At 36.8% G+C, this 16089-nt stretch overlaps 1 protein-coding gene across 1 annotated transcript in view; it reads left to right on the forward strand.

Annotated features, from left to right (window-relative positions):
- Positions 1–16089, forward strand: part of WAPAL (wings apart-like homolog (Drosophila)) — a 77295-nt gene that overhangs the window by 56622 nt on the left and 4584 nt on the right. The window contains 6 exon segments of the mRNA XM_008570317.1: positions 906–982; positions 3894–4069; positions 4397–4512; positions 5243–5407; positions 10225–10432; positions 12561–12649. Of these exon segments, the coding sequence (XP_008568539.1) occupies positions 906–982; positions 3894–4069; positions 4397–4512; positions 5243–5407; positions 10225–10432; positions 12561–12649 (831 nt within the window).

The following is a 16089-nucleotide window of genomic DNA, read 5'->3' on the forward strand; positions in this document are numbered from 1 at the left end:
TTAATGGACAAGTTAAATGAGCATTTTAATATTTTAAGAATACATATTGGTATTACTCCAAATGAAACCTTGCATGTCAGTTTTGTTTATATGGGCCAAACTTTATTGTTCTTTCCTTAATGTAGAATTCTGCTTAAATATGTTACCTTATTTGCAGAAAACAACAGTTAAATGCAGTCAGGTTTTTGTTTTGTTTTTTAATTAAAAAGCGTTTTCTTGATTTAGGTTTTATTTGGGTCAGATTGTTTGTAGGCACCACTTAATATATTTGATTTTGGAGAATGATACTCTCGAACTGTGATAAGTATATTTTGTTCTTTGACTTTTAGGAAGGATTTTAACCCAGTTCAGTGTAGATTAGAATTTATACTGCCAGTGAATTTCAGGATGTGTAGCTTGATGACCAGATTGGATTAAGTAGATACTTTTAAAAAATACCTGTGGGGAAAACAATCTCATGTGAATTAAAAGCTCCTGGCCTTCTAGAGTGCCTCAGGTACATTAGATAATCAATATTTCTTTTTAAAAATGTATTTTAAATGAATTCACTTATGAACTTTAAAGTATTAGTTTTGTTTTTTTAAAGTATTAATTTGCTTGTGGAAGTTGAGGACTACTCTTTTCTGACATTCAGAGTGTTTGGCAATTCATTATAGTGAATGTATACTATAGAAAACATTAATTATGAACAAATAATTACAACAGTGATATCTTAATTTTGTAATAAAGCGATAGTTTGCTTATTTCAAATCTGGAACCTGTGGAATGTTAAGTTATTCCCTTAGATGACAAGGGCTGTTTCTTCCTCATCTTTGTATCTGTTAAGGTACCAGGCAGAGTGTGGTGTTATGTGAATGAATTAAAGTTTTGCATTGCCACAGTCATGTCATATTCTTCCCTTTTAGGTAACAGTGCATAATCCAGAGAATCAAAGCTACTTGATAGCGTATAAAGATTCACAACTCATTGTTTCATCAGCTAAGTAAGTTTTTCTAAAATCTAACTTATTTGTTTAAAATACGTGGATAGACCTTCCTCTATAAAATGCTCTGTCAAGTTCTGTGAATCAGAGTACCTAGTAGAACAAAAGTTAGGAGTACAGAGTCTGGAGCCAAAATGACTGGGTGTGTATTCCAGCTTCATAACTTCAGCTGGGTAACTTTGGACAAGTTACTTACTTGCTACCAGTTCTTTACAATGGAGTAAATAATTGTATCTGTCCACGGTGGGACAAGTTAAATTACTTAATATGTAAATCCTAGAACAGTGCTTGGCATACAGTAAACATTAAATATTAGTTCTTATTTTTGTTATAAATGGACTTTCCTAGCACTCTTCTTCTGTCCTTTTTGATTCCGGTTTCCCCACATTAATATGTAGCTTGTCCCATTCCACACTGTTCCTGCTCAACTATCATCACAATTTAGGCTAATGCTATCACCACAGTGCATGTAAAATTCCCAAGTATGTTTCCAGTCCTGGTTATATCTTATTACAGTGGTGTCTTCTTTATACCTCTGCCCTAGTTCTTGATATCTCTGCCCTAGTTCTTTTGCCTTTAGTCTATCCAGCACAATACCACAGGGAGTTAACTTTCTCCAAACTCTCCTTTGAAAAAATGATAGTAAACTTCAAATCTCTGTGATACCTTATTGCCTTTGTTGTATGACCAATTTCCTTATCAGAGGCTCACTTCAGTCTGACTCCAGTTTATCTGTTTTTTAACTTCTTATTTTGGAGAATTTCTTTTTTTTTTTTTTTAAAGATGACCGGTAAGGGGATCTTAACCCTTGACTTGGTGTTGTCAGCACCATGCTCAGCCAGTGAGCAAACCGGCCATCCTTATATGGGATCCGAACCCGGGGCCTTGGTGTTATCAGCACCACACTCTCCCGAGTGAGCCACGGGCCGGCCCTATTTTGGAGAATTTCAAACATAGGCAAAACTAGACAAAATAGTGTGATATACCCTAATGTACACATTACTCAGCTTGAATAATTACCAATCGTGGCTAGTCTTATTTCCATCTCTGTAACCCCATCTGTTCCCCCTACTATACTATTTGAAGCAAGTCCAGATGTCATATTTCATTTATAAATACTTGAGTATATAATCTCTAAAAGAAAAGTACTCTTTAAAAAAATATAACCACAATACCATTTTCACATCATGTAAATTATTAATTGCTTAATATATGTGTGGTCAGTATTCAAATTTTCAGTAGTCTCAGTAGTTTCCAGTAGATTTTTTTAATTACCATCTCCTTTTTTGTCTTGCATTTGTAAATTCTTTACCACATTTTTTCCCCTTAACACATCCATTTCAGTTGTTATTGTTTCATCCTCCCTTACCAGGGTATCTTGCAAGTTTTTATTTTATTTTTTATTTTTTTATTTTAAAAAATATTTTTTAGGGCCGGCCCGGTGGCGCACTCGGTGGAGTGCGCGGCGGCGTTCCTGCCGAGGGTTCGGATCCCATATAGAGACCGGTCCGCTCACTGGCTGGGCGCGTTTGCGATCCCGTTGCCGGTCGTGGTGCGGGCGCGACACCAAGGGTTGCGATCCCGTTGCCGGTCACGAAAAAGACAAAAAGGAAAAAAAAAAATAAAATAAAAATAAATATTTTTAAATTAACAAATAAATGGTATATATTGCTTCTGATTTTAAAATGTCTCCTTTTTTATACTTTATAACCCCTGACAAGTGCCTTATAAAAAGAGATTTTTAATATGACAGGTTTGAGTTCTTTCACTATGATTAGAAAATTCAGGTCACATGTCTTGGAGGTGGCAGTAGAGGTCAGAATTGGATGTTTGTGAAAGAGCATTCATCTGGCTTTTTGAGCTTTTCAGTAGAACCATGATAAATGTAGGTATAGCATATTGAAAGATAAAATAATACACGCTGACACCCTGTCCCACTCCCCCTCTCCCCCCCTTTGCAACCACAATTGGAATTATAGCTTGTTACTACTTTTAAGACACTTGAATTATAAATAACAACATGGTAATTCTGGCCAACATTCCCAAACATCAGAAGAGCAGACTATTTTATTTTAGGTAAACATGAGGAACCAAGGGTTATAAAGTATAAGAAACCTTATAGAATTTCCACAGTATGTTTTAAAGAGCAGCTAGGGATGGATTAGATCTGGTACAGTTTTCCTTAAGAGTTTTGTATAGTGTATAATAATATATGAACCAACTGACAGAGTCAGGTTACTCAATCTCTGTTGGACTTAAAAATAAATTACTGGACTTGGTGATTGAGAAATACTAGACATTTAAGGATTTCTTTGTTGTTTTGGGTAGTATCAGACAATACTTGGATGGCTGCCAGGGTACATGTCAGTTTAAATGACCTCAAGTTAAAAAAATAATGATTCGCTCTAATGCGTATGAAGTATTTAATATCTGACTTTACAAGGTTATTTATTATGTAATATTAATAAATATATAACATTTTCTACTTGCTAAGAGCTTGTTTTCTAAATGAAAAATATCTACGTGAGATTCAGAACTGTCCAATGTTCGCTCTTAAAGGTTTACTGTGGTTTGGGAAGGGGTTGTGATCAGTCTGTTGTGTTGAGAGATCAAAAAAATGGGTGACAACTACTGGGAAATAGTTTACCTAGTGGTAGATGTAGGTAGTGCAGATATGAACTTCTGCCATGAGTTTGTAATTTTGATTTTCCTTAGAAAAATTTATTAAATCATTGCGTTTTCCCAAAATAAAATGAAATTTAACACCTACTGTGATACTTTGTATACATGATTGAATAACTTCTAGAACAGGGAAAAAAATCTGACAGCATTAGGTCCAAGTAAATAGAAATTCATTATATTTTAACTATTATTATTTATCATAATAGTCTACTCTCTGTTTTCTCTTAAGAGCATTACAACATTGTGAAGAACTGATTCAGCAGTATAACCGTGCTGAAGACAGCATATGCTTAGCTGATAGTAAGCCTCTGCCTCACCAGAATGTAACTAACCATGTGGGTAAAGCAGTGGAGGACTGCATGAGGGCCATCATTGGGGTGTTGCTCAATTTAACTAATGATAATGGTAAGTGATGTTTTCTCCATATTTTCTTATCAAAAGATTGCATATTACATGTAAAAACATGTATTATTCCCCTTTGTTTCTTTTCTTGATGTATGATTTTTTTAAATTGCTGCAACGTAATTGACTTATTCATGTGTAGATTTAAACTGTTTTAGGAGTTGATATTTTTAAAACCAGCCTAGTAGTTTGGCCCCGAAATATCAACAGTGTATTTCAACAAAGGAATAGCTATACAATTTTAGGTTAATATTCATTTTAATACTTATTGGTTGTTACGTCATAAGGAAGAATCACTAATAATTTTCTTACTTCCATTACTTATTTCAGAGTGGGGCAGCACCAAAACAGGAGAACAAGATGGCCTCATAGGCACAGCACTGAACTGTGTGCTTCAGGTTCCAAAGTACCTACCTCAGGAGCAGAGATTTGATATTCGAGTGCTGGTGAGTTAAAATGACTGTTGCAGAAATGAGTATTATATCTAGTAAGACAATGAAAACATCATCTTAGTTTGGGTTTCAGAGCAAAAGGTTTAATATACAGGTGGTTCCCAACTTAACAGTGGTTCAACTTATGATTTTTTGACTTCATAGTGGTATGAAAGTGGTATACATTCAGTAGAAACAGTACTTTGAGTACCTATACAGCCATTCTGGTTTCACTTTCAGTACAGTATTCAATAAATTACAGGAGAAGCTCAACATTTTATTATACAATAGGCTCTGTGTTAGATGGTTTTGCCCAACTGTAGGCTAATGTACATGTTTTGAGCACGTTTAAGGCATGAAAGGCTAAGCTATGACGTTCGGTAGGTTTTATCAAATGCATTTTCAGTTTTATGGATTTATTGGGAAGTAAGCCATCATAAGTTGAGGAGCATCTGTATGGTGAGTTTTTTTGATGAATTCCTTATGAATGCACCTCTTACTGTACAAAGGACAGTCATGAAGGGACCCTATGTAAAAATAAAAATTATGAAAACCGAAAGTGGTGATTAAAAACTAAAGGAATCATTCTCTGGGAAGACTACTGGTATCTTACATATAACCGTTTTGCAGATGGTAAAACACTGATTTGTTTTTTAACTGCCAGTAAATATTACCTACAGTATGTTGTGTTTGTTTGTTTTAAGCTCCCACCTGTGATAATATGCATCTCTTAAAATTTTTGTAGGGCTTAGGTCTACTGATAAATCTAGTGGAGTACAGTGCTCGGAATCGGCACTGTCTTGTCAACATGGAAACGTCGTGTTCTTTTGATTCTTCCTTCTGTAGTGGAGGAGGAGATGCTAGTTTGAGGATAGCCAGACAAGTTCATGCTGTTCAGGCTTTAGTGCAGGTAAGCAACAACTTAAAAACAAATGTCTGCAGTTCGTTGCATCTGTTCAGTTGCTTTATCAATCACACCTAACATGGAAACGTCGTGTTCTTTTGATTCTTCCTTCTGTAGTGGAGGAGGAGATGCTAGTTTGAGGATAGCCAGACAAGTTCATGCTGTTCAGGCTTTAGTGCAGGTAAGCAACAACTTAAAAACAAATGTCTGCAGTTCGTTGCATCTGTTCAGTTGCTTTATCAATCACACCTTTTACCTCCTTGCTTTTTTTTCTTTTTCTTTTTGTTTAAAACTCCTTAATCATGCTTTTGCTGGGGCAGGGAGGGAAGGAATGTCTTTTAGACCTGACCAATACTTAAATATTTGTAGTTTCTAGGGTGAAACTTTATTTTATTTTAAATCAGAATTCTTTGCCAATTAAAAGTGTGGTACAGTTTCTCTGTGGGCTGGTAAAATACTGGCTTAGAAAGCATCCTTACTTTATTCTTTTTTTTTTTTCTCAACTATTGTAATTACTCTTTAAGCATTGTTAGCAAAAAGCAGAGATACAGCACATTTGTTTTACGAATCTAAAGTAGATTTCTGATAACACATTGGGAATCTAGTCCCAGCCCCCTTCCATCCAGTTAAAGTCCTCCAGTATTTACTTACTGGTCTGGTCTGTGTCCAGGACTCTCTTAGGCCCTGTGGACCACAGAAGAACGAGAAGCCCTTTGTTACTTCTTCCTTCGCTAGACTAGAAAGTAACAAAGTGGCCAAGCCATGGGGAAATCCTGAGATGAGATTGCTTTTTTGAGTCATTTATACTCATACTTTCCTTTGTCCTGCTTTATTTTGCTCTTTATATGTAATTGAGTATTGACCATAGATAAGTAATTCCTAGGCTTTTAGCCTTTAATTATTTAAAATATAAAAGTATGTGTGATGAAACCCGTGAGAGATTGTTATGTTACTTATCAATAACAATAATAGTAAACAGTAGAAGTCATTACCGACAATAATTGGTAATATTTTATTTTTGGTCTTCAGATATCATTTAGGGATTCATTTAATGCTAGAAACATTTTAAAATATTTGGTACCTTTCCCCCCCTTTCCTTTTTTTGTAGGCCCCATTGACACATTTATTTTTCTGCTGAAACATTTCTTTCCTATGTAATTTGTTGTTGTTTTTAAGAACTTCTTATTTCAAAATGATTATAGACTCATAGGAAGTTATAAAAATAGAACAAAGAATTCCATGTACTCTTTACCCCATCTTCTTCTAATGGTGGCACTTTACATAACTGTAGTACAATATCAAAACAGAGAAACTGACATTGGTACATTACTGTTAAATAGACTTTGGGCCTTATTCATTTTCATGATTTTTAAGCTGCATTCATTTGTGCGTGTGCGAGATATGTATACTTCCCATGCAGTTTTACCCAATGTATAGATTCATGTACTTACCACTACGTTAAGGTACAGAATTATCTCCACAAATGAATTCCCTTGTGCTTCTCACTACCCAGCCTCCCCACCCTCCTTGTCTCCTAGTTACCACTAACCTGTTCTCCATCTTCATAGTTTTGTCTTTTCAAGAATATTATATAAATGGAATCCCACAGTTTGTAACTTTTCTCAGAAAAACTAAGCATATGCTCTTGAGGTCTTTCCAGGTTGATGCATGTCAGTAGTTCATTCCTTTTATATTACTGAGTAGGCATTCCCTTGTATGGTTGTACCAGAGTTTTTTCAATCATTCTGGTCCCTACCTTTTGAAAATTGACTTTTGTTCAAATGGAATATAAAGTAAATAACAACATACTGTAAATGGCCTCAGCAGTTGTTTTTGAAGAAGTAGATGTTGATCTGCTTTATTCACATAGTAGGGTTTAATTTGCTGAAGCCACCCCCACACCCCAGGAGACCTCTGTTTGTGGGTTATTTTAGGAATAGTCTCAAATTTTCCTACTGGGTGTTTGGTATATGCAGCCTAGTATTCCTCTTTTGTAATACGTGTTATAGAAACTGCTTATCCTTCATATCATCCTGTATGGTGTCTGGCTTTCTTTTACCTGCTATGGTTTGTCATTTTTTAATTAGTCAAAAAGTTTTTATTTTTAGATTGTAATACCTTTTCAGGTGATGGATTCTGTTACTCTCATTTTAGAAAATTATGCCACCTTATACTCCTATTATCTTAAGTATCAAGAAATGGCTCTTAATTCTAATACTCAAAGAGGTGTGGTAGAGAAATTAATGTTCACATTTATATTTTTTATACTACTGACAATATTGATCTTAGTCCAGTTATTTTCAAATTAAGTACTTTTTTTTTTTTTGTCTTTTTCCGTGTCCGGCAACGGATCGCAACCCTCAGTGTTGCCCCCGCACCAGACCGGGGACCGGCAATGGGATCGCAACCCTCGGTGCTGCCCCCGCGCCTCGCTCAGCCAGTGAGCGGGAACCGGTCTGTATGTGGGATCCGAACCCTCGGGCGGGAGCGCCGCCGCACTTCCCAAGCGGCGCACTTATCCAGTGCGCCACCGGGCCAGCCCTCAAATTAAGTACTTTTGATTACTGACACGAACTGTCTTTCTAGTTGCTCTCCATTTCTTAACTACTTTTAAAAAATTAATTGATCAGTTTATTTTAAAAATAAAAAATAATTTACACACATAGTAAAAAAAACACATCCAGAAAGTTTTAAAATTCATAAGTCCATTTCTTATAAAATTACCATTTTTATATATGTCCTGAGAAATGAGTGCTAATACTGCTTTTTGTTTACTTTGTGAGCTTTTTATAATCAACACATAGGTTTATCTCATGCTTTGTGAAGACTACATACCATTCAGTAGTTTATTTAAGCAATCCTCTACTGATATACTTTGTGTTTTTGGGTGTTTTTGGTTTTCTTTTGTTATAAAAATAACAGAAATAAATACCATAAAAGGCCATAAAAGATGATTACATTGTGTAGTGATAAATGTAGTGATTATCCTGATTTGAGGATCGTGTATTGCATGCAGGTATTGATATTTAGTGCTGTACCCCATAGATATGTACAATCAATTATGTGTCAATTTAAGATAATTAATTTTAAAAATTTGGTGAGAAAAATAAATAAATAAATACTGTAGTACCTAAGTCTTGGGCCATACCTTTTAAAGTATGTCTGTGGGATAATTTCCTGGCTTAGGAATTTTGTCAGAATATGTATACAGTATTTTAAATTGATATCCCTAAGTCCTCCCACCCCCATCACAAAACAAATACTTCCTCTGCCATCATGTCATATTTCCCCCCAAAACTATTTGAGTCCTCTTTTCTTCATACTCTTGCCAACATTGGGCATTACAGTTTTTAGATTTTTTGCCAGTCTATCAGGTTCCTAGATACCTTTGGTATTTCCTTAAATGGCATTTTGCACATTGACCAAAAAGAATGATTATCCTTTTCAGTTTTCCAAAAGCCCATACTAACTCTAACTAGCTACCTCTCTGGGCCTTTTTGAAACCAGTTATGCTTGAAGTTGTGTCTTCGTGAGGTAATCCACACAACTTGACCCTTTCCTGAGTCATAACTGGGAGCCCATCATTGTCTTCTCAAACGTTTTGATCTTAGAACTTCTTTGTACTCTTAAAATTACTGGGAAACCCAAAGAGCTTTTTTTAAAACATTATCTATATTTACTGAATTAGAAGTTAAAACTGGGAAAAATTACATTAGCCATTAGAACAGTGATAATATCACATGGCACGTAGGCTCTGCAAAACTCCACCGTAACACTTAAGAGAGAAGGCAAGAAGTCATCAGATCTTTTAGTATTATTATGAAGGTAATTTTGACTTCCCAGATTCCCTGCTAGGGTCTTGGGGACCTCCAGGGATTCTTGGACCAATTTTGAGAACTGCTTTTCTATATAACACTTAAGTTTCATTTTCTCAAGGGTATTATACATGCCCTCTTTGAAGTTTATTGTGTACCATTCTTTTGCATACTTAGCAAATCTTTGAGATCTGCTTGCCATTTTTTTTTTTTCAGGTAGTTCTCTTTAGTAACTTGGAACTTTTCCCAAATCATGTCAGTGTGTATATTAAGTGCTTTCTATGTCTTTAGCACTGTACCAGCATAGAGCAAGTAAAGTGAAGGCAAAGAATTTAGTAGTTTTCCCTTTGACTTACAGTTTTCTCTATGTACTTCCATTGATAAACATACTAATAATGTTAGTTGAGATTCAGTTCTTTCTGAGACCTTCAGTTTTTCACTAATTCTTGTTTATCTCTTCAAATTTTTTTTTAAAGACCCATGTTGTATTTCCCCTAATGATATGTAGTTTTATTCATTGTCTTTTCTTCCAGTCTGCCTTGGTTTTTTTTGTTTACTGGGGGCGGGGGGGTGTTCTTCTTTGGTGGCTGGCCAATATGGGATCTGAACCCTTGACCTTGGTGTTATAACACTGTGCCCTAACTAACTGGGCTGAGTGGCCAACTCTGTCTAGGTTTATTTAAATAAAAAAAATTTTAATTTTGTATTTTTTGCTTGAATTTTTTCTCAGTATTATCCAAATTAAGGGAAATGATTGAGACTTTCATTCTTGCAAACTACCTATATCATTGGTAGATTACACAATTGAATCACAGCAGCATTTATACTTTTGTTTGGCTTTCAGTGGGATATTGAGCAAAAAATCTTTTACTTATAGTCACCCTTTTTTTTTTAACCAGACAACCTTAGAGCAAGTGATATTTAAAAACAATCAGAACCTTATATTTGGGTATACGCATGTTGGTTGGTGATCTCTTTTTGATGATCTTCAAAAATAATTTTTATCAGCTATTCCTTGAGCGAGAGCGAGCAGCCCAGTTGGCAGAAAGTAAAACAGATGAGTTGATCAAAGATGCTCCCACCACTCAGCATGATAAGAGTGGAGAGTGGCAAGAAACAAGTGGAGAAATACAGTGGGTGTCAACTGAAAAGACCGATGGTACAGAAGAGAAACATAAGAAGGAGGAGGATGATGAAGAACTTGACCTCAATAAAGGTATGTTTATTTTCAGTGGTGTATTCAAATTGGGAATAATGGTTTTATTTATTTATTTTTCTTAAAAACATACTTTAATTCAAATATTGTCATAATACAGCTTTTTTTTTTTTTCTTGGTGGCTGATGGGCATGGGTATCCAAACCTGTGACCTTTGTGTTACAAGGCTGTGCTCTAACCCAGTGAGCTAGTCAGCCAGCCTGTCATAATCCAGCTATTACTGTAGGGTTTCTAGTATAATCCGGACAAGGTTTGGCACTTTAGTACTTGTAATAAAACTTCTTCCCAGCAGTGAGGAAGGCACACGTCAGCGTCAGGCTCACTAGTGATGGGAGTGATATGGCTAGTCAAGTGACTTTTCCTTCCTAGGCTATTCTTTCTTTTGCTCATTTGTAAAGAGAAGCTGCTGAACAATATGGTTTTTCCAGTTTTGAATTTTTGAGTCTTTTTCTCAGCCTCACTTTTAAGCAAGATCTATCATCATAAATTACAGTAATAGTTCTCAAAGAGTAAAGTAGTAGGTGGCAAACACAGTGAAAAATGGCCATGCACCACATAATGATGGTAATTCTGTAAGATTTTTTTTTTTTTTGGTGGCTGGCCAGTAAGGGAATCTGAACCCTTTTTGGTGTTGTCAACACCGCATTCTAACCATCTAAGCTAACCAAGCCAGCCCCTTCCATAAGATTATACTGGAGCTGAAAAATTCTTATTGCCTAGTGACTCCATAACTGTTGTAAGGTCGTAGCGCAACACATTCCTCACACATTTGTGGTGATGCTGGTGTAAACAAACCGACTGCAAAATACGTTGAGGAGTGCCTTGCTGACCCATGGGGTGACCCTCCCAAAGGTAGCTCAGATCTTTAATTATAATGAATGCCAAGCATTTGACACACTAGTGAAAGTTACTAAGTTTTGATGTTTTCTTTGGCATAATGATATTTTTGGTTGTTTAGCATTTTTTCTTTTTTTAAATCACAGCTGTATTGAGATGTAACTCACATACTATAAAATTTACCCTCTTAAAGTAAATAATTCAGTAGTTTTTAGTATATTGACAAGTTTGTGCAACCATCACCACTGTCTAATTCCAAACATTTTTTATCACTCCCTAAAGGAACCCCGAACCCATTAGCAGCCATCATCTCCATTTTACCTTCCCCAAGCCACTGGCAACCACTAATCTGCTTTCTATCTCTGGATTTGCTTATTCTGGACATTTCATAGAAAAGGAATCATATAATATGTGGCGTTTTGTAACTGATTTCTTTCAGTCAGCAGACTGTTTTCAGGGTTCATTCATGATGTACTGTGTGTTAGTGCTATATTCCTTAGACTAACCAAATAATTTTCTGTTATACCACATTTTGTTGATCCATTTGTCCATTGATGGACATTTGGGTTGTTTCAACTTTTTAGCTATTATGAATGCAGCTACTCTGAACAATTGTGTACAAGTTTTTTTGTAGACAGTGTTTTCATTTCTCTTGGATGTGTGTCTAGGAGTGGAATTGTTGGATTATATGTTAACTATGTTTAACATTTAAGGAAATGCCAAACTGTTTTCCAACATCGTCGCACCATTTTACATTCCCATCAGCAATGTTATGAGGGTTCCAATCTCTCTGCATCCTCACAAATTGTCTACTTTTTTTTTTTAATTCCACACTTGAAGTGGAATTAAAATTTTAGTTCATCTCAGTGGGTGTGAAGTGATATCTCGTGGTTTGATTTGTAGTTCCCTGATGACTAAAGTCCTTTTCCCAGTTTTTGATTGGGTTGTCTTTTTATTGATGAGTCATAGAATTCCTTATGTATTCTGGATACTTGACCCTTACCAGATAGATGATATGCAAACATATTCTCCCATTCTGTGGGCTGTTTTTTCCACTTTGTTATGGTGTCCTTTACAACACAAAAGTTTTAACTAAGAGGTTGATGGTTTTAGCTTTTATTATTTGGATCCCTATTCTGAGTTAATTTTTGTTAATTTGTGAATATCTAATTGTCCTAGCACCATTTGTTGATGTTTAGCTGTTTTGAAGAAAAGATAACTAACAGAATAGTTGATTTTATGGGGCTTGTATTGTTTGACATACTGTTATTCTTTATTTAAACATTCTCAGCCCTTCAGCATGCTGGCAAACACATGGAGGATTGCATTGTGGCCTCCTACACGGCACTGCTTCTCGGATGTCTCTGCCAGGAAAGTCCAGTAAGTAAATAGTTCAGTGATGTTCTAGGGATCTTTAAAAGATTTTCAGTGTAACAATTTCATACCGTTACCTAATTCACTTATTTATTCCTTTAATTTTTTCCCGTTTATACCCACTTTATTCCAGAAAGGCTTTTGGCTGGTTGTAGTATTGTTTAAACAGATTATTTCTCTCTAAATGGCAAGAAAATGTCTAATATTTGCAATCATTTCCTTTAAATTACTTTTCTTTTTTTTTACATGGTAGACATGTTTATTCCCTTTCTAGTATAGGCTTTACCAAGTAAAGTTTGGAGCGAATTAATTTTTATTTTTTTAAAAGTTGCTCTATGGCTTCTTTAGAACTGATTGATGTGCCTGTCAGAGTTAGGCTGTTTGAGATTTTTTTTAAAAAAAGCAGATGTGAAAAACAAGCCAGTCAGGGTACTTTTAATTTCATGAGGAAGGAAGATTTACATATATGAAATTAAATTAAAAATTAAGATAGCACATAATATTAAAAACTTGTAAACATTTGCTGAACTTTTAAAGGTATATTCCAAAATAAGTACTTTAGGTCTAAAAAGAAAGCTCTGGTTTGGCGAATCCATTCAGACTCCTTAGGTTGGAGTAAAAGTGATAGTATAAAACCCTTGCTCAGTTGGCTCAAACAAGATGGCTAATTCCAATTCTGGTTATTTCAGTGCTTCACCGAGGTCATCAGGGACTCATCATTTCTGTCTTTAAACTATTGTCCTCTGCATGTTGTCTTGTCCTTTGTTAGCTCTCCTCATGGCCCCATGCTGACTGTAGCTAGGTGTCTTCTCTAGTTAAATAATGTCCAGCAGACATAGGTGGCTCATCCTCTATGTTTCTTTTTAAGACAGTAGTTTTTTTTCCCTCCGGGGACCCCACCATACCACCATCCCTTACCAAGTAGACTTGCCCTCATCTTGGCCAGCAGTGGGTCACATGCTTTTGTTTCAACCATTCGTTGGCCAGGAAAATGAGATGACTGTGAATGGTTTAGATCATCATCAGTATTTACCTACAGGAAATATGAGTGTCTGGATAATCAGGCCGAGTCAGCACAGAAGTGGAAGGCATAACCCCAATAGCCATAGCTAGTAGGACAGTCTGCTGCCATGGGAAAAACAGGAAGAGTAAAACATGATGGTGAGGGGGGTGTCAGAGTCACTGGGAGTGTTCCCTTTAAAACGGGGTGGCACAGGTAGATAATTTTAAGTGGAAGATCCAGTAATAAAGCTAGATTTTAAAGTGCAAGGGAGAGTTTTTCCTAGGAGCAAGGGCATTCAGGAGACAAAAAAGAGTTGAGATCTGTTTTATATGTGGAGGGTTAGCTTCAGTAGGAAGCAAGGTTAGCTTCAGTAGGAAGCAAGTCATCTTCTTGAAGATGGAGGATTGGGAAGAAAAGGGTAATGATAAATGAACGGCTTCCTTTGAGGAGGAACTCATGCTGGCTTCTTACGGGTGGGTCCATCGAGTTCTCTGTGTTGCCCTTTTCACTTTCTCATCCATTTGTCTAAGTCCTCTATTCTAAATCAGTCTTGTCCACCTCTTGCATATTTATACTGCAGTCAGTCTAGATGCACACCAGTCTGCTCCATGTCCCCATCCTTGCCCCCGCCCCCAGGCATCACTGCTTTCAGGATCAAGACCATGGTTCTTATTGTGGTTCTGGAGGCCCTGCAAGATTTTTATCCTCCTTTGCCATAACCTCTTTGGCTTAGCCCTTTTCTTTATTTCCAATGACAAGATTTTAAGAGCTAATGAGTAAAACATACACACACAAAGGGAAGGAGGAAGAGGCAGGCCTCAATGAAAACAATGAACATAATATTTAAGTTTAAAGATTTTTATGTATTCTGTTTTGCAGACACCCTGGGTTCAGTTATATTCAATCATGTTCTTTCTTAAATAATGGTTCTTGAAACTGAGTTATTACTATGTATGATTTATCTTGGGCCATCTGTTCTATGTTAATTCCAATTCCTGTTTGTTTGCTTCTCTCTTGTCTCTAAAGAGATGATACGTTTCTTGGGTTATGGGCAATGTTGTGAATTCATAGAGCCCCAGATGTGTTTGTTGCCTTGGAGATCTTTATGATAACCCCAAAATGCTAGCTGATACCAGAAAATATAAAGGAGATTGGTTTGCCCAGTGTGTAAGTAGAAGAAATAGACAAGAAAGCAGGTGGTTGTGTGCAGTAAATGCTGCCTTGTGGTCAAGGGCAGCATGCCTGTGAAGTCCAGGAGAGTCTGGTCTCATTTTCTGTTGCCCACCATGACTTCTTACCACTTTGCAACTGGTTCAGTTGCAGTGGCCAAGTCTGCTTCCAGCTCTCCTGCCTCTCCTGCCTCTCCCCACCTGGAATCTTGCGCACTCCCACCAGAGCTAACTCCCTTCAGAACACTTGCTGATCACGACTCCTCTCTTTCAGTCTTCCTTGGCTCAACCTCATTTAAGGGGTTGATGACTTTGTTTACTGCTATAAGTCCCCAAACTTAAGGCTGCTTCTCGTTTCCAAACCTAACATACCCGTTAGATATTTAAAAAGTTTCCCAAATAGGCCGTGCTGTATCATGCCTTTTCATTTTGTGCCTGCTGTGCTCTGTTTAAAATAAATTGTAATTGTCCTTCTCATTGCCTCAGCCACTTATATGTTGATAGAGAAGGATTAGATTTGGATTAATGATGGGCAGTCGTCCAAAACATAGGAGCTAATTATTTATTCTTTGTTATAGAGGTCCACTTTTCTACTGAGTGGTCCTCCAGAGACACCATAGCCACAACTCTACCCACTGTGGTAGCTTTTAGTGGGGACGTTCAGTTTGAATTTGGGTAATTGACACCACATTACTTCAGCACGTAATTACTTTAGCAGTGTTTTGATTAGATCTTTCTGAAACTATATTCATTTCATTATTTTGCTGCTTTATAATTTCAGAAGTACCCTTGGCAAAGGAATATAAAAAAAGGGAGGGAGTGGCTGGTGGGAAATTTCCTTAAAGATTAATATGTGGTCTCTTCTTTCCCCTCATCAACAAAAGTCAAATTGGAAGCTTTTTATCCCTTACCTGTTTCTCAAAACTCGGGACAATATACTTTCATTTGTGCTTTTTTTTTTTGTGACTGGTAAGGGGATCGCAACCCTTGGCTTGGTGTCGCCCGCACCGCGCTCAGCCAGTGAGCGCACTGGCCATCCCTGTATAGGATCCAAACCCGCAGCCTTGGTGCTCCCAGTGCCACACTCTCCCGAGTGAGCCACAGGGTCGGCCCTCATTTGTGCTTTTTATTATAGGTAAACCTTCCTAGAATAGCTATAATAAAGATTTATCTTTGGGCCGGCCCGGTGGCGCACTGCTACAGTGTGCTGCTTGGGAGTGCGGCGGCGCTCCCGCCGAGGGTTCGGATCCCACATACAGACCGGTTCCCGCTCA

The sequence above is a fragment of the Galeopterus variegatus genome, unplaced genomic scaffold (genome assembly GCF_000696425.1).
Source record: "Galeopterus variegatus unplaced genomic scaffold, G_variegatus-3.0.2 Scaffold590, whole genome shotgun sequence".
Taxonomy (NCBI): Eukaryota; Metazoa; Chordata; class Mammalia; order Dermoptera; family Cynocephalidae; genus Galeopterus; species Galeopterus variegatus.